Here is a 20,098-nt window from a genome sequence, read left to right as displayed (position 1 = left end):
GTACTACAAAAAATATTTTGGCGGGAAACGCTTGATATGAGGTAGGTATACATTTGAACGATATCCCATTATTTGAGAGCCGAGATGTTGCGAATGCAAGGAACCGCAAAATAAGGCTTTCGTATATATTCAAAATAAGGATTTTAAAACTGATATCCTGTTGCGGTAAGTCTAAAATCTTTTGATTGCTATTTGATCACAGCACAGTCCCGCAATCAATTTCAAGATTCTTACTTTGAAAGATAACCCATTTTTTTTGTTTCCTAAATAAATTATTCCGGTCAACGCCAGCGAAGAGATTAGGTATCAGTCAATGTTAACTGAATAACGATAACAATAATAAACTATTTTGAAGATAAAATTATAAAAACAATAATAAAGTGAAACGGAACGCCGGAATACTTTACAAAAAACCCGCAAGATGGCGTTTTCCTTGCATAATTTATTGACGCATGCGCCACACATTGCAATCAGCTGTCAGAAAGAACATAATCACGTAAAAAACAAAATTATTTGTGTCTTTAGATAATTCCCGTCAATATGGCGGGGCAAAATCCAGGTTCGCCGACTGACTTTCAATATTTTTACGAGGATGAAGTGTATAAAATCAACAATCGCGGTCAAGTGGTCTTCGGTCTGGTACTCGAGAACTATGAAGCCAACTCCAGCGATCAAGAGAGCGACATTGAAACACCTATACAAAAAGGCGAAATTCGTGTTGTCTGGCATCCTTCCGGCACCGAGCGAGTCATATCCGAGAAGTCGGTAAGCAAGGGCGATCACAGAATAATGTATTAGATCTCACGCGGTATTTGGCACTTGCGCACCCAAGTACTGAGAGGATATTTCTTGTTCTCGCTACTTGCGAGTACAACAACCCCTGGACCGGGGTTGACGCGAATCCTCTCGAATAACTCAATTAATCTAGGATTTGTCCTTCAATACGTTTTTGAGGACAGAAATTAGGCATTAAATTTAAAATTTACAAGAATCATACTACCCTTAATAAAAAAAAGTCAGCACCCAACAACGAAATTTTGATATTGTCTAAATTTCAAACAATGCAATGGCAAAAACTATTCTGTTAATACACCAATACAAAAAGACCATCTATTTAGAATTAAATATTGACCATGAACTTGAATCATGACTCTGGAGTTTAATAGCACAATGTTAAATTGGTTTCCACATGGTACCTACCTACTGTAAAAAATATGATACTGCAAACTGCTCTTAAAGCAGTAACGCAATTGAGTTTTAATGGAAATAATAATAAAAAATGTAGCTTTCCTGAAGCTTTGTTATCTTTTTACTTATTTATGAAGGATGAAACTGAGCAAGGATTTTATTTTAACAAGATAATCCTAGAGACAATGTCTGGAACTATTCTTATGCTCCTAAAGTCATGTTTTTGTCGAGATGAGGGTGTGGTCTTGCTGCAGAATCTCTGATATAAAATAATTTATCCTTGATAAGTATAATACTGTAAAAAGAATAACATCACTATAAAAATCGACTTTTATAAAAATTTTCAAATTTTTTCCTCATACCCTCTAATTAATAATAAGCAGGAGTAAAGTAAACTTGTTTTTTATTTATTTGATAAGCATGTCAGGAAGTGTATTTGGGATTTTCCATTTGGAATCCGCCAGTAAACTAGCAAAATAACTTTGTGCTTTATCAATGCCAAAAAGCTCTTTGTACTTAAATATAAATCAAACTGAGATGCAATGTCTTTAATAATAATTCTTTATTGAACACCAATGGATTTGTACATTGCTTTTGTCTAGAACTAAGGTACAGAATTGGTAGTACAAATTACTTGTTAAACCCTGATTTCCAAACTAGGCAGACCTGTATTTTGGAAGTCAGTGTTCGACCGTATTTTTAACTTAAGAAAACAAAAGCTAAGGCTAGTAGATTAAAAGTAAAATTACAAGAAAACAGAAGGAGCATGTAACTTTATATATACATGTTTGAAATACTGTTTATGACAAATGCAAGCAATAAAAGATTTAAAGTGAGTGAGTGTTATGAAAAAGTTGTGTGTGTTTTTATGTATGTTAGTGTGGTGTGTTACTTATTGTTGGGTAATAATTTTTCAGTGTCTTCGTAATTCTGTTTTAGAAGCCATGTAGTGAGTCGTTTTTTAACCTCATGTTTATTTAATTTGATAATGTTTAAGATTTTATTAATTTTGTTATAAATAATAGAGCCAGAGATATAAAATTGTCGAGAGGCAAAAACAGTTTTGTGACGGGGGACTACACAAGCCCTGTGGGGTTTCCGTTTGGAAGCATCAGGCGGTGGCAACTTAGTATGTAGACGAATGTATGTATGAGTTTTACTGTCCACCTTCACTAATGATATGTACATTTTTTCACATCAATTATTTGCAGAACTATGTAATAATACTAATAGGCTATGAATAACCCAACCCTTCAAGTGTGATTATGTAATACTTTTCTTATTACCCAGGTTGGCTTAGCAGATCGCTCATTGATGCCCGGAGATGTAGTCCGCCGTCTCATCGCTGGCAAGGACACGCAGAGAGGCTACTGCAGAGACATCATCATGAACGCAGCCCTTCAGATTGTAGGCACCAAGCATGTCATACCCAGTGTTGCTAGTGAAAGGCTCCAGCCTTTAGAAGAATTCACGCCTGATTTGGCTGTATGTCTCGATTCCTGGGTTGGGACTTCTAAGGTAAGAAAACCAATATGTTTCTTATTTGATCTTTTCTGATTTTACCTCAGAAAAGCACCTACCCACTAATTAAGTTAATAATTTTTTTAACCTTCATCATAATTTATGTTAAATTTTAAAAAGGAAAGCTGTATTCAGCCTAATCTTTGTATCAATCTATCTCAAGATATGCCTAAAGAAGGGATGAGTTCACAATATTTTTTCTCATAGCATTTAGGTACTATAGATTTTTGATTAGATCGAAGGTAGAGTGCTACTTAGTTTACAATGCAAAATGTCTTGAGGCAACTTTGAACAACAGCACCTTTTTGATGAAAATAGAAATTGTTTACACTAAAAATTATTTATGGGCTTATAAATAGGTATATGGGACTTATAAATTACTGGCCATATGTGACTTTCCTGTGTGTGGGCTTTGCTTCGTTTTTAGTTCATGCAGATGACTTTGTGCTATGCATGTGCATTCTGTAGGTACACTTATGTACAAGCTATTGTTAAAGAACTTATGGTACAACATAGTAATCATGGGCCATTCCATATTTGTATAACTATGCTATGCATTTTGCTTATTTTATTCAAAATCATTTATTTATGCTGGCAGTAATATGCATGTATTTTGTTGAAGTACAATTTATCAATTAATTATTTTGATTATTACATAGAATTAGGGTTTACAAATAGAAGTTAATATGACTTTAATCATCACTAAATTAAACTTGAGTATCTGTTTTGTTAACACATCAATCATAAATAATGATAAGTACTTTGTAACTTTAAGTGAATAACATAAGGGTTTCCACTTAATGAATATGTTGCCAGAACTCTCAATCAAATATGAAGTACTAAACACTATTATTTTAAAATTATAGAGTTGAGGGTAAAGAATATTAGAGATTAATAATCTCATGCTCTTGTCTGCTTTAATTAAAGTTAAACAGTGAATATACTCTGTGACGTCATTGCAATGTGACGTGGGTGGGCTAAATAAAGGGTGATTTAATTTTATAGCATAATGTTATGCTGGAAAATATCTCGCCGACAAAATTATTGGCGGACCCATATTTATTGAACTCATTCATTATTACGAAACTGCAGTTTTGTAAAACTGATTTCAGCGGTAATACTTACTCGTATTCTTTTCCTGCCTAGTTTATTTTCGTACCTTTCCCCTAAACATAAAAAGATTCCTTAAACATCATCTCCCTTTTGGTCTGACCACCAATATTTTAAACTCCAATTTCCCTGTAGTCTCCTTTCCTCTACATAACCAATACAATACCATTACCCAAAAAAATCTGACTAAACAGCAAACGATTAAAATTAATTTGACATGAAGATTATAGTTTCTTCAGAAGAATAGCTAGATACAGCTGCAACAAATACAATAACGTTCATTTGTTTGTCCCACAGGCGGTACACAGCAAACTCCGCTTAGTATCAGCCGAGGGGTCCCGCCTCGAATACCCCGACCTCGACACGTGTCCTCTGGAAGACTACTCGATGCGTCGCCGCCGGTCCACTCCCTACTCCTCGTCAGAGTTCTACCCGGGACAGGTGGTGTACGGCCCGCTGGGCTCGCTCGACTCCGCCAACTGGCTCCACATCACCAAGGAAATGAAGGCCGCTAGGAAACATAAGATGCATGATCATAAGGTAAGGTATACCGATTACATTGGTTGTCTGTCTTGTAAAATGTTTGAAATGCAATAAGAATTTTGTAATAAGGTCTGTAAACTCTCCAACTTCTTTAACCTGGGTCCTATATTGTATTGCGATTTACCTCCCGAATAACATACGGAATTTAGTATTGAGTGCAGAGACTCTCAGTCAGTTTGTTTCTCAATCTTCATTTTCTTGCGATTTCATTATTTGCGGATTCCAATTTTAATTAATACATTATAGATTATAAACCAATAAATTAATTGATCATTTCTACACATTGCAGCAGCCTAAATGGAAGCGATTGCTTTCATATCAAGTAAAAATAAAAATATTAACTATAACAAGGTTCAAACAAAATTGATCTATAATTTTTTTTCTATCTTCTATGTTCATTGTTCAGTTCACCGTGGAGGCGGTGATGACGGAGAGCGTGAGCGTGCACTGGCAGTGCCGCGCGCTGTGCACGCACCCCACCGACCCCTCCACGCCGCAGCAGCCCAAGTTCCTAGTCGAAGGTATGTCATAGTCATAGCTCCTATAGTAGGTACCTCTCTGTCACTTGCTCGAGTATAGGAGAAGACTTGTCTTGTTGTTTATTTTAGAAAAAGTTACCGTGCTACTTGAAATCAAGAAAGAAAAAAATCGGGTTTTAGCCAGTACGAGTCTTATTCACTCTTACAGTCCACCTGAAGCGTTAGGGTCATTTTGACTTTCAAAAAGTACAGGTTTGTTTCGATTTAAAGATGCCTCATCGAGTCGTGCTTATAACGAAGCCCAGATTGGGAAGTTAACGTTTGAATAACTTTGATAACTTTCCAATACTATCTGCATTACTAGATACTGTTATTTGTGTCGACTTCATGCATTCTCGCCAAGCTTTGCCTAACTGCCAGTGCATTGGTCGAGAATCATACTTGTGTAATACCATATCGCCATAAAAATACGTTATCTTAATAAACTCCCAACAGGTGAAGATCTGAAGAATTTGAAGTTGTTGAACGTATTCGAGCCGTGCACTCTGCAAGTCGGTGACAGGAACTTCCTCACTATTGGCCCAGAAGATAGCTTTGTAAGCAAGAAGCAATGGAGGAAACAACAAAGTAAGTTGTCGCTTAACTTATCTTTTATGTATTAACAAGATGTTTTTACGATAAACTTATCAGTACATGGCGGTTAGAGCTTCCAATTTAGCAATTTAAAAGAATTTACCCTAGCAACTTATTGCGTTTTCCTTTGCCATACAGATAAGATAATATTCTGAATGATTTTGTTGTCCTCTTTTAATGAATTTTAAATGAAAAAAAGAAAATGAAATTACGTGTGTACATGTTCCACCCAGGTAAATGCTACAGGAATCTCCGTAAACAGACTAAGCCTACAAAGAAGCCGTCTAAAACCGAGACGAACTCGTCCGACCACGTGCCCTCGCGGCCCAAGAAGCGCGCCTCCGCACACCGCAAGCTTAAGTCTAACGAGGTACGTTATAAGTTCCCTCCCACCATAGGAAAGTAGGTATATAAGGGAAGTAAAGGGAGTATATAAGGGGGCTATATCACTTGAATAAAGTGGTATATATAATATAGGAGAAGTAAAGGGTGAATATAGAGGGAATAAAGGGAGTACATAAGGGGAGTAAAGGGAGTATATCATTGAAGTAAATTGAGTATATCAGGGGTATAAAGTGGTAAATAGAAGTAAAAGGTGTACATAGAGGGAGAAAAGGGAGTACATAAGGGGAGTATATAAGGGGAATGAGGGGGTTATATAAAGGGGGTAACGGGAGTATATAAGGGGAATAAGGGGATGTATAGGAAGAGTAAAGGGTGTATATAGGGGGAGTAGAAAAGGGTTGTACAAAATCTATTCATTCTAGAACGACATGGACGTTGACGCTGGAGACGACAAACTGGAATCTCTCGACGACGCTCTGAAGATGGACTCGAACTGCCCCAGCATCAAGATAGAGCCCATCGGGGACGTCTCCCTGCCCATGGCCAGCAGTCAGGAGGATACTGCCACTGAGGAGAAGAATGATTCCGGAATCAGGTCTGTTGAGGGTGTCATGGTTTTGCTGCTTTGAGGGGCTGGCTTTTATATTGGATTTGTAAAAATAAATATATTTCTAGATGAAAGAATTAGGTGTAGCGATTTTATACAAAATGAATACACACTTTAGTTATGATTGAAATTCATAAAAAAATGAAATTCATAGATTGAACTGATTGTCTTTAAAAGGACGTTAAAATACGTAATGGTTTGAAGTCCACATTTTAATATTTTTCTTTACCTGTTTAAAAGTGTCCTGTCCAAAAAAAAATTGAGAATTTAACCCATAACATATCAGACATTTATCTGCGACACTGTGTAGTTTTACACAAAAAAAAATGAGCTGCTGCTTAAAAAGCTAGTATAGAAACAGTTAACACTAAGGGACCCTCTGATCATCACACTGTCGACGCTAACTAGATCGCACGTCCGCAGTCCTGAGCCGACGCGCGAAGACTCCTCGCTGCTGAATGGTGATAGCAAGTCTGATACCGCGCTCAACGACGATGATTCCGATAACTGGGAGAACACCAGCAGCGATGGCAGTGATACTGACAGGTAAGTGTGCTTGTTTGACTGGTAAATGGCAAGGTTTTAGCAAGTCGTGTAAAGATTGTGTTTTTGACGGTTTTATCTTGTTCCTATTTCCCTAGCGGTGCAACATGGTCATCCCGTTGCTCCTCAGCGGCATCAGCCCGCGGCAAGAGATCTCCTCAACTAGCAGTACGACTGTTACGCGGCAAGCGACTCAAGCGCACCGTGCGCAGGGCCCCGCCCGCGCCGCCGCCGCGCCTCGGCGACCGCGTGGTGGTCGAGACGCTGCACACCACCAGCCGCGCTAACGTCGTGTGGCAGGTATGTGCTGGGTACAAGCGACTCAAGCGCACCGAACCAGTCATTTTTAGTAACTAAAGCAGCCTTATTTGTGTGTGAAGCTGCAAGATTCGTCGAAAAAAGTAAGTTTTTCTGCTAAATAGTTTCACAAGAAGACTCTCCCTTCCAAACCACCCACAGCGAGAAAAAGGGTCTCTATGTTTCCTCTCCCTGAGAAAGGCAGCATTATGTTTGTGTAATTACAAAAGTACCGTTGTTCACAGGATGGTACAATAGAAATGGGCATTCCGTCCACACAGCTGTATCCGATCCATCACTTAGACGGGCAGGAGTGCTTCCCCGGCGACTTCGTGGTCAGCGGGGCGGCTAACGTCGAAGAGAATCAACAGGTAAGCTCCTTTTACAGTTGTTGAATTCCTTTAGTAACTCGTGTTCGATATTTTTGTTATTATCTTACACTAGCTATCAATAGCGGTTTCACTCGCGTCCCGAGGGAACTACTTGACGGACAGGGATAATAGAAGTAATTTAGGTAACATATATCCATCGAGTAGCTTTTGCGTGAAAAAGTAAAGCCACGTATTCACTGGGAAACAATGTTTCAGATACACAGTTTCTGAAACATCACGTAGATGTTTACAGCAACAATGTTTCGGAAACTGCCGTCCACACCGTCAGATGTTTACAATATGTCGCCCGAGGAAGTAGTGTTGTTGTGTGGTGCCTACATTTATTTGCATAAGTCCATTTCTAGTAAAAAGAAAAGAAAAATAAAAGATAAATTACTTGCTATGAAGACATTTATTTGGCGTTTATAAACAAATGAAACACGCGTCCACACTTGTATGCACATGTTGCGCAACTGATTTGTTTCTGTGCTCCCCGCCACGGGTGGGGAGCACAGAAACATTCGATAAACACGTAGTGTTTACAGAAACAAAATTATATGTTTCTGAAACAAAATTATTTGTTTCAGAAACACGTAGATTTTGTTTCTGAAACAGTGTTTATAAACAATTGTTTCTCAGTGAATACATGGCTTTATAAACATCCATACATACAAACTTGATCGTTTACAATCATTATTATTATGTGGATGATTCTTCGAACGACCCCAACATACTTGGGAAACGGCTCAGAAGATGATGATGATTCTTTGAATGTCAAAATAAAAATAGATTAGCTTTAAACCTGTCTTACCTAGCTGATGTTTCTTCTAACTATTGTTGTTGATTACCAGCTGAAGCACAGAGAGTACGGCGTGGTACAGCGCGTGGATCACCACGGCAGGACGGCCATCGTGCACTGGTACCGCACATATACCAGTGCCGACGAGCCAGTGTGAGTTACCCCTTATATGTATTTAATAGTAAAATGGATCATTTACTAAAAGAATAGGTGATCAAGCATGCTACATAGTTTGTCTCTCCATTTCACCATCTTTTGTATTGGTGGCCTGAATTGTATTCTAGAAAAAGATAGCATTGTGATTATACTATCCATAGGTAACCATCTTCAAGAAGAAAAACGGAAACAAAAGCTCTATATAACATTGTGCTTCCTATGAACCTTGAATGTCATACTTATTTACCATTTATTGATATCGTTATGTTTTTTACTTTCAAACATATTTAATTTTCTAGCAGTATAACTAGTTTGCCGGTGGAAGTTCTTACAGCATATGTCTACCGGGGGATCTTTAGCTTCACAACAGTACCTCTTTATAATGTAAGTTTATAATATTGACCTGATTATATTCTCTCGTAGTCCACAAATGCTGCACGAGAGCGAGGTGAGCGTGTACGACCTGAAGGACCACCCTGACTTCCAGTACCGGCCCGGTACCGTCGTCATTAGGGTCGCCAACTTCACCGGGGAAGATGCCAATTGTACTGCTGGACAGGTGAGTAATTTTATTTTAGTTTAATACAAAACTTTGACCCCATGATTCCGTAAGTGTCCTTATAGAATAAAAGATTTGTTTTGCTTTTTGTATATACAATTTTGAATTTTTTGCCCAGACATGGCTTATGAAAGGTCGAATTCGTGGCTCCAAGACAGTCCTAAGGAAAAGAAAAGAAAATCGGAAAGGATTTATTTGGAGACTTGAGCAATTACAGCGCTTTCGTATTAGCGGATTTTTCTTTCGGTAACAATTGACCATACAACAGTTTTTTTTACTCGAAATTTGTCTCGCGTATACATTTGGTTTTGCTAAGCGCTAGTTTGAAAGAGCGTTTTTGTCCTTCATGTAATCGCAACGACTGGGGCGAGTGTTATGATTGATAATAAATCTAATCGTTTGCCGCAGGTGATTGACAACTTCCCGTCTGGTCGCGTCAAGGTGTGGTGGGTGGACGGGCACACGAGCATGTGCTGGCCGCAAGATCTCTACAAGGTAACACCACAGGTTCAAGCAATACTCTCTTCTTCAAACAAATCATTATGTTTATTGTTTCATTATAAGAGTAGTAATATAGGTTTATGTAAAGTGCATTTATCATGTTTTTTTTAGTGTATATTGTGTAGGTTTTAGTATTATCGTAGAAAAAAGGTCAGCCACTTGGATTACAGTAGTTATCATCCTCCAATCAAGCTTAGATTATTAAGATGTAATTACTTACTCGCGACTCTTGTAGCTGTTGGCCCCCGCGAGAAGCGGCGATGTTGTTTTATAATGGATTTCTGTGATCTATTTATTCATTAACTTGCGATTAGGTAAAGATAGAATTTTAACATATAGAAATTATGTAATCATTATCTCTATTTAGAAATAGGTTAAAGAAATCCGCAGTTAGTTTTCCCTGGCAATGTTTCGCAAAAGATTGGTTTGATGTTCTAAAGAGATTTGCTTGTCACAAAGTGTATGTCTTACGTGAATAAATTCTTCTTCTTTGACTATTATTATTTATACGATGCATGTGTTACGTGACACAGGTGGGCGAGTACGACAGCGAGGAGGGCGAGCTGTGGGGCTCGGAGGGCTCGGGCTCGGAGGACTCGTGGGAGACGCAGAGCTCCGCGCACGAGCCCGAGCCCGAGCGCCCGCCCACGCCGCCCGACCAGCCGCCGCCTGCATGTATGTACCACCACTAACAACTAATTATAGCTACAAAGGAAAATAACATATCTGTTTGCGTAAAAGGTGATGCTAAAAATAAAAAAAAATATGTATGTATCTGTAAAGTAAAAAAGGCTTTAATACGATGAAATAGCAATAATATGGAATCACATAATCAAAATACACTGGCTAATTTATTTTTGCTAGGCGCAAAAACATTTTTTTAAAATATCTTTTTATCCATGAAATCGATGTGGTCCAAAATTTAATTCTGGGGGTAGCAACTCTTTGTGAAAAAAAAAACTCAATACTTTTGCACCGTTTCTTCACACTGGGAAAAGTGACAGCCATTCTGATATCAGAATGGCTGTCACCTTTAGATGCTGAATATCTTCAAAACCACGAGGGTAGCAACTAATGGTAGCTGGTAGCAATTAGGTAGCAACTCTCGGTCGATCGGAGAGTTGTGACAGGGATCCTGACCCAGACCAGTCGCTCTTTGTAAAGCACTGGTACTAAGCTGCATTCGGTTAGACTGGAAGCCGACCCCAACATAGTTGGGAAAAAGGCTCGGAGGATGATGAGTATGACATAACATAATTTGTATTGCAGTAGCAGCGCCAGCTGTAGCGGCATGCACATAGCCGCGTGTCGATTGAGGAGCGCTAAGCATCCCACCTTACAGAGCCAAGAGGTACAACTACTATCTCTGTTAAGGTGGCTTCGCAACCCCTCCGACCCCCGCCCCGCGCCGCAGCTGTCGCGTCCGCCCCTCGCCGCGCTCATGCACAGGCTCTTCCGCGCCGACGTCGCGCTGCTCCACGCCTTCTGCGCGGACCCCGAGCTGCACTCGCCAGAGGTAGGCACCGAGCCGGCCCGTAAGCAAGTCTCTAGTCAAATAATAGACATGACGATAACGGGACAAAATGATGAATATAAAATACACACATACTAAAAAAGTGGACAAGTTTGTTTTAATAAAGAATAAAGAATGATAAAGAAAACTGAAATATGGGTGTCCACGATTGAGGGATTGTATGTCATATTTTCTTAAAAGTACTAAACAGCGAAGTCCCACAAAAGAACACGCTGTATCTTCATTGATATTTTATGGTAGAGATAAAACTTAGATATCCAATATTTTGATGTTAATCTAAAATTACTATTCATATATTATTAGCTATTTTCAGTCGTCATGTCTATTCCAAGTAATTTTAATTCAATTTTAATATATTCCGACAAGATATTTGACAAGGATGCTTCGGCATGTCAACACGGCGAGCTCAGCAACGAGAACTGATTGGCGAGACGGTGGGACTACGGAGCTAAATTTTTAACCATAGCTTTTACTAATTCAAAATAGCTTCAATGCTTCACATTAGAGGTCATTTCATTTGCACAATCATACAGATTTCGAAACATCTCGAAGCATCCTGCGATATTTCCCTTCTAGATTCTATCTCAGCATGTCAAATTTATACTTGGACGGGCCGGTGTGTGATTTCGCGAACATTCATACATTTTTGCAGAACAAACCCCCAGTAGTGCTGCATGTTATAGAATCGTTCACACATTGTTATAATAATGCAAAGATCGAACACTGCTTTATAAAATATAGTAGTAGTTTCGTCAACTATTTATGTAGCTAAGGTTTCAGTAGCTGCACTTTTATCCACGTGTCATATTCTGCACATATTGAATATAAGGGTAGAATTTCAACTGGACGTAAAATACGGCGTTATCGGTCGATCCGGTAACTTATCGATTGTTTAGGCCGATTGCTGCTGTTTTAACGTGGTCGCGTTGAAAACCGAGCAGAAAATTCGCTATTCTCAGTGTATTTTTAAACTAAAAAGTTTAAAACTTCGAAAATAGCGACTTTTTTGAAGGAGATTAGGAGCCTGGCTGTTATGTGAATATTTTTATCGATTGCTTTTTGATTGTAATATAGGATTTTAATAATTATTTTTGTTTATGTTTTGTATCTTATTTCAGCTTAGAAGAGAATGTCTTTGATATTTTATAATAATTCGTGTTGTGTTTTATTTTTATTTCCCCCTCGTACCTTGTGTATGTTAAATGTAGCGAGAATAATCCCGACTATTTGGTTTCAGTAAAATTATTGTTGTCTTGAAATCTGTGCTGGAAGAAATATTTAGTGTATGTGATACTGAACATGTATGTTTACAATGGCTTTCTAAAGGTGTCGTTTATTTTCAGATAATGCGCAAGCTGTTAAACTTGTACAAAGATTGCCGGTTCTTAGACAGACTAATGGGAACGTCCTTCTTCCATGAGGATCACTTTTTGGTAAGCTATCGTATGCTATCGACAGTATGCATATTCTACACACCAAAATAATAAAATGGAGTACAATTTATTAAAAATATAAGTGTTAGATCATACAAAATATCCTAACATCATCATCCTCCGAGCCTTTGTCCCAACTATGTTGGGGTCGGCTTCCAAAATTCCAAAATATCCAACCATATAAACCCAAAATCGAAGATAATAAAAATAAGCGACAAATATCTCGATTTGAAAATCACAAAGTCATCACAAAATTTTCGAATTCAATAAAAAAATTGAGTAACAAAATTAAGTAAACGCCCTAACATACAAAACACTCTTGGATCTCCCTATTTCATACTTCTTTCCTCATCCAGGGTCTTCTAGAACGCGTAAGAGAACGCGGCGCGATCACCCCTCGCGCCGGGGAGCGTCGCGTTCACGAACAGCTGCAACGTCTGTTCGCGCCCAGCGACCCCCCCTCCACGCCCGCCGCTCCCCCCTCGCCGGACCCCATGATGGTGGACGATGAGCTGGAGAAGGCTGCTGATGGCACCCGGCCCATCATCACGGCGAATGTCACTGTGGAGCCCATGCAGGTCGGTGCGATAAGTCGACTTAGATTCAATTTCTTCAACAACATAAACGTTCTTAAAACAACTGTTTTGAAAGTAAAATCCTGCAGAATACGATTATTGAACTTGGGACTCAGTTCCCAAAAATATATACCTGGGACTATAAAACTGCCCTCATCATTGTAAAAGCAGTTACAACATCCTCAAAGCTGAACTGAGAATGCCCACAGCTGAACAGAGACTTCCTCCCTCAAAATTAATGTTAAAATGTCTTCAGTAAATTATGTTGGAGCTTCTTTCCCCTGAATACGCCCTTCATTTGGATGTCAATACAGTTGAAATCAAACATAGCTATAACTTGCAGGTGGAGTGTAGTATGTCAAAGAAGCAACTGCATCTGAACATAGAAGCTGCTCAGGCGACCAGTTCCGACTCAGTTGTGCCACAAGATAATGCTGTTAGTGAAAATCGTGAGTATACTGTCACTAACAAATCAAATACATACCCAAGTGTTTCAATTCCATCTGATCAAAGTATACATGAAATTAACTTCCTTTCAAGTTTAAGTAAAGAGATATGAATCAATTGTTACGTACATATTCTACTAGAAAATACTCCAAGTTTAATTTTTAGATCACAAAATCTCAAAAAGACAGATGCATTTTCTTTGTCTTCGAGAAATACAAAAATTAATTCAGAAGTAAAAATAAAATCTTGACCCCTTTACACGTCTTTTTACCTGTAGTTCTTGAAGGGAAAATATTACAACAGTTTTGCTGTAAAAGAAAAAATATTATTCTAATTTTTAATGTAAGTTCTCGTAGCCCGTATCTAACGTATAAAGTATGTTGACAGCGTCTACAGAATCAGCAGAAGGCGAGCCCGGGCCCGGCAAGAATGTGTGCTACAAGCTGTGCTCGCTCATACACGCGCAGCTCATCAAAGCTCACACGGAAGTCAGTCGGTCAGTCAATGCATTGTATAACATTACCATGTTAAAATTATTACTTAATTTTAATTTTCACAGCACTCTAAAGAAGAATTGAGAAGTTTTTTGTGCAAGGCTGGATTTTTCTATCTCAGATAATATAAAAAATACGGAAAAATAAAATTGGTTTTGTAGTTTATTTTCTTTATGCGTAAGTCCTGCTGCAAAATTTTGATTATACAATTGAATATTAGTTCTGCACTCTGGCACTTTCAAATTCACTAATTTGACAATACAAATAGTAGGTATATTTCCACGCCTTTATAATTTATTAAAGGTATATAATTTATTTCGCAGGAGAAGGCCGCAAGAGTTGGCCGATTTCCTTAACAGCTTAATGAAAAAACAAAACACAAACGGCTCTGAGGAGAACTTAGTCTACCACTTTTCAGTGTGAGCCTCCTTTATTGATTTTATTTTCATTTAATTTTTTATTTTATTTTTGGGCTTCTGTACATGTGTTTGCTTTGCTCACACTTAAAAAAAACATACACGAATGCTGCATACATGCACACATGTAAACTGCTCTTAACTTTATACAGCTGATATATTTTATGTTGCATTTTTTGTCATCATTCCACTTGACAATCGGTGCCTTTCGCAATAAGATTTTTTATAAGAATAGTTGCCGATTAATACCTACATATTTACTATGATCATGTACAGAAACCCAATAAGCTTTTGTTACTTATAATTTCGTTAATTTGTACATATATTTTTGGTTTATTATTTTAATTTTATGCATTTCATTACGTGTCGTACTGTGTCGTTACTCGATGTCGTATTCATGAAAATGTACATACACTAACTGGAATATAGATACTGTTTCTTTAGATTTAAAGTGAATTGAGGTTGCATATGTAAGTAACAAAAAAAGTTAAAATAATTAAGTCAATGTTCTTTATGCACAAAAAATACAGCTGTGCCCATCTTAGTCAAATATTTAACAAAATGGCACAGTATGATGCTCCTTCCATCGGTAGCTCTATACTTATGTTAAACAAATATAAAAATAATAACAATTATATACTTTTGTAATTTTTATGTTTTGTCATGTTTATTTTAGTAGAAACGACAAATTCTCTCAAATCATCCAATAGATGTAGTTTGGATTCTTTATATAAAGGACTGGTATTTACCCGACTGCTGAGAAGGGTTATATTTTTAAGAATGTTTCTCCTTGCATAGATGCCTTTACTCCATTCAAATATACAGTGCATGGGAGTATTTAGTCCAAACAGTTGTATGAGTTTACCTCAAAGAAGTTCCTATTATAAATGAATGCAGTTTATCCTTTGATCACAGTCATAGAATCTCACATGGAGGCATGGAAGTGCCCCAACCAAGCCACTCCTTCTACACCATAGACACATCCATATTTCAGTACTATTTAGAGAAACTTTTGTTTCGTCGCTAGAGTAACACTTTTTACTTTGTTTTTATTTTATTTACTTTTTTGTTCTTTTTGTAGATGACTCTGTAAAAAGTGGTAACTTAATTTCTCTGATATCCGATTTAACCCGATTGTTAGATTTCATATTATTGTATTGTATAGCCTATATATTTGTTTAATGTAAGTGTTGAGATAAGGCCCTTAGCATCTGATTTGCTATGACGAAAATGCACGCCATGTTCAATAATTTATTTATTTTCATTTTCCCAAAAAGTATTTTTAGGTAAAGTTTGTAAATTAAAAATTTCGTCATAGCGAAATAAGGCCCAATTCGAACCCGTTTTGTAAGCCCCTCTTAACCAGATATGCATGGTACTACTTTACCCAGTAAAACCATCGCTGCCCCCGTAACAATTGATCCAATTACTGCATTATACTATTTTAAAACATAAGTAACGCATCCAATATCAGTAAGATTCGTAGCATTATGTATATTATTTTTGTAACTAACAAACACCCATCAGTTATTTCTTGGTATAATGTAATACTTCTTTGCTGCCTTTCTAGGAAAACTTTTCAGTGTAGATGCAACTAGCCAGTCCTGGTTGTATTACTTATTTTTAAATTCTAGTTAAATGGAGATTTAACTTTTTTTGACATCTCAATCATCCATATACCTGTAAGTATGTACTAATATAGTGACCTAACATGGGTGATAATGTTATAGTCAATATGGAGCGCTGGTGGTGAGCTTGGCGGAGGAAGATAAGGCGGAGTCCAAGACAGCTGATGTGAAAGACGCAACTACCGCCACGGCGCAAAAACTTGAAGGCGCTGGTAAGATAGTCATTCAGTAACAGTTGAATAATATTATAAGACTGGAGAGTTGTTTCTCTACTTGTTGCACGCGGTAATTTCAGGAACTATTCAACCTATGTAAAAAAGAATTCAGTGTTAGATACCTCATATATCGAGGAAGGGTAAATAAATACTACTTTTATCTGGATGTGCGTAGTGAACTGCAAAATAAAATCAGTATCTTCCTAACTAACACTGCTAACTCTGCACACTGTTAAATTCATCTTACTCCACTATACAGCAAGCAGTACCGACACAGCTCCCCTCGCCACGGCAGAAGGGTCTGATGAAGCAGAGATGGACACGGCCAGCCCCGCAGCCGTCCCCGAAGACAACAAGGAGGGAGGCGAGGGCTTCTGCATACTGGAGTCAGCCCCCGCCGCGCACCGGTTCCGCCTGTCCATGCTGCAGCCGTCCGAGCCCCGGACCTTCTACTCGGCTGTGAAGAGGGAGATCAAGTTGCTCAAGAGTGATCTGCCACCAGGGGTGAGTGGTTCTGCCAAGACTGTTAGAAGGAAATGGGGGCTTCTGTATACAGATATCAGACTGAATAAAACATGAGCTAGGACAAAAGCACCTTTTTGCAACATATTAGGATTCTTTCTCCAACAGAAAATAGTTCCCTCATTTGCTTGACACTTTTTTTTTTGTTAAGCGGCGAAAATGCCTATGCATACCACCAGCGCAGCGCTAGGAAAAAACGGGGTGGTTATGTGGACTTTGTCGTCACTAAAAACTCCGCCGTCTGTTCAACTCCTGCTTTCATGTCATGAGAAGTCACGAGAACTGCTGACTGCATGCAATACATGACTTTCGCGAATACGCTAAGCACCTATAATAACCATATTATTAACTCTATCTTCTTTCGTCAGGTATGGGTCCGCGGCTACGAGGACCGCATCGACCTGCTGTCAGTGATGATCGCCGGGCCCAGCAAGACGCCGTACGAGGGCGGACTGTTCGTGTTCGACGTGCAGCTCGGCGGCGAGTACCCGCGGGCGCCGCCGCTCTGCCACTATCACTCCTACTGCACTGATCGGCTCAACCCTAACCTGTATGAGGACGGCAAGGTAGGACATACTTCTCACAGCTATGTTGATGTTGGGTAGACATTGTAAAAGTATGCAGCAGAAAGCCAGTGATGAGTGCCAGTGAGCCAGCCAAAAATACGTGTACGGGAAAAAAAAATTTTGAACATAATAATAAAACAGCCGGTTCGATTTCTAAGTTACTATCCGTAAGAAAAGTGAACCTTAGTAATATTTGATGTTGTTAGAGTCTTTTGTCAAAACCAGTAAACTACATTATTGTCCCTGTAGCGCGATGGAAAATACGTATTCTTAATCATTGCTTCAAGTAAAACTGTCGATGTTTTTTCCCCACTTTCAAAACAACAGGGAGTCTGATGTGGCAATATTTTTAGATTTTAGTAGTAGGTCATGTGTTGTTTTCTATACTAATACGTTAATATATCGTCAGGTGTGCGTATCCCTGCTGGGCACATGGTCTGGCCGCGGCGTGGAGGTGTGGGGCAAGGACAGCTCGCTGCTGCAGGTCATCGTGTCGCTGCAGGGCCTCATCCTCAACGCGGAGCCCTACTTCAACGAGGCCGGATATGAGAAGCAGAAGGGTATGTATTTTTGCATATTGTTAGGCAATTTCACAAAATATTTTGATTAGATTAGAGAATTGGTTATGGATTTTTTTAAACGGAGACATTTGAGTTTTACTTGAAATCACCTTCATTGTTCACATAACTACATATTATGTGTCCAAAATGTTACAATACCCATTTACTTTATTCAGGTACTCAACAAGGCAAGGAGAACTCCCGCATGTATAACGAGATGGTGCTGTTGAAACTAGTGCAGTCGATGACCAAGATGCTGATGAACCCCCCGGAGCCGTTCCGCGAGGAGATCCTCACGCACCTCCGGGCCACTGGGGGCGCGCTGTGCTCGCGGCTGGAGGGGCTGGTGCGGCTGTCGGGCGAGGGGGGCGCGGAGGCCGAGGGCGCGGCGCCCGAGTTCCCGCTGCTGCCGGCGTCGCGCGGCTTCTGCCTCACGCTGCGCAGCTCGCTGCAGCAGTTCCGCGCGGCGCTGCGGCGCCACGACATCGCGGTGCCGCCCTGCACCTTATAGCCGCCCACCCCGCCTCCCACCGCCACCGGCACGTAACGTCTAATGATAATCAAATTCTAAATGAAATGTTCGATCTTATGCGAATACGATTCTTAGATTTATTAATGCATAGTTAATATTATTTATTTGTTACAAAGTAATGTCTACTTTAATTCAACATTCGACGTTATAATGTTTAGATTATGAGTACTTATTGAAATTGCATACTTTTTACGAGGCGAAGCTTATTACTGTCGTTCGAATATTTGCTACACTAATATTATGATATGAAATAAAGACAGGTAATGTTAGATGTAACGTCTAGAACGTTTAGTTCCTGATTCCAATATTATTTATATTTACGATTGAAGCTCCTACTTATCAATATTAGGGAATGGTGTGCGAGTATAACGAGTATCTCATCAATGTCTATTTTATGTATGTGTAATGTTGTGTGTAAAAATGCATTCACTCATTTTTATGTAATTATAGTTTTGTTTTTATTTTATTTTGTTTTATATTGCGGGAAACATTAATTTGTATGGTAATAATGATGTAGTAAGACCGTCGTGGTTAAATTGGCGCAGTACCAACAGACAGTACATACCACTTAGCATAGTCGACTCACCACTGCACTATGTTGTCGATACCTAAATAATTGTTGTTTTCTCTTGTTACCAATCTATGAAATTATTGAAAATAATTTACACGCTTAGGTTTAGTGCATGTAGATGTTTGAATTTCATTTCTTCACCAAATAAGAGCGTCACAAAGTAAAGTCTTACTAACAGTGATATCTACATTATTAGTATTAATTTTACATTTCCCGAAAATTAATATTAACAAGGAAATCGAAAGTGCTATCCAGTGAAAAGCGCTTAATTAGTGGTATTTTGGAACTTAGTTTTCATTTTCTATCCAATCTTGTTTTAGAAAGAAATTCTTCCTCGTTAGTGCTTATAGTATTATACCATACGGCCACGCCGCGCCGGCGGCTGCACAAATACTATGTAACTTCATGCCAAAGTCAATTGAGCTATGGAAGGCTTTTGTCGCTTGTGTACGCGAGATAAGTGACAACTATGTATAATTATAAAAAAATAAATAATTCTTCAACATTATTTTTATTTTCATTTTTTAACCTATAAATTAATTTGGCCATAAATAAGAATATTTATTTGTATAAAAACATGATATAAAGGCGAAGGAGAATCTACCCTACCTAACAAAACAGTTCTATGTTTTTTATGATCGATACTTTGACCCCATTTCATACATTGAATCGAATGCCCATTTTCATTGGTCGCTCTGACATTATTGAATATACAGCAGGTGGGGAGCCCCCGAGTACAGACTATTAACATAACTATTATCTCTGTTGATTCATGTGGGTATTCCCCTAAACAACTAATGGTTGTTTACAGCAAGAGAAAAGAGTGTGCGTTCGCGCAGCGGAATGTTGTTGAATTCAAAGATTTTAATTATGCAGATAATTAGTGTAAGACGTCCTATAATTGTGTATGGTAAATAAAAATTTGTGTATGCAGCCATTGTGGAGAAATTCAC

General features: G+C 38.6%; 1 protein-coding gene across 1 annotated transcript; it reads left to right on the top strand.

The window, feature by feature from the left end:
• Positions 1 to 425: 425 nt before the first annotated feature.
• LOC110377903 ((E3-independent) E2 ubiquitin-conjugating enzyme) lies at positions 426 to 19,653 on the top strand. The gene is made up of 26 exons (XM_064041461.1): positions 426 to 765; positions 2,479 to 2,706; positions 4,117 to 4,359; positions 4,769 to 4,883; positions 5,337 to 5,468; positions 5,708 to 5,844; positions 6,242 to 6,414; positions 6,835 to 6,972; positions 7,068 to 7,269; positions 7,512 to 7,637; positions 8,489 to 8,589; positions 9,016 to 9,151; positions 9,560 to 9,646; positions 10,186 to 10,327; positions 10,922 to 10,941; positions 10,995 to 11,168; positions 12,530 to 12,619; positions 12,976 to 13,197; positions 13,538 to 13,643; positions 14,029 to 14,137; positions 14,459 to 14,554; positions 16,282 to 16,391; positions 16,654 to 16,898; positions 17,285 to 17,482; positions 17,892 to 18,042; positions 18,219 to 19,653. The coding sequence occupies exons 1-26, from the start codon at positions 541 to 543 to the stop codon at positions 18,551 to 18,553; spliced, it is 4,041 nt and encodes a 1,346-aa protein (XP_063897531.1). The 5' UTR covers positions 426 to 540; the 3' UTR covers positions 18,554 to 19,653.
• Positions 19,654 to 20,098: the final 445 nt, after the last annotated feature.

The sequence above is a fragment of the Helicoverpa armigera genome, chromosome 2 (genome assembly GCF_030705265.1).
Source record: "Helicoverpa armigera isolate CAAS_96S chromosome 2, ASM3070526v1, whole genome shotgun sequence".
Lineage (NCBI taxonomy): Eukaryota > Metazoa > Arthropoda > Insecta > Lepidoptera > Noctuidae > Helicoverpa > Helicoverpa armigera.
The sequence above is the reverse complement of the archived record's forward strand: the minus strand, read 5'-3'. Positions and strand labels throughout refer to the sequence as shown.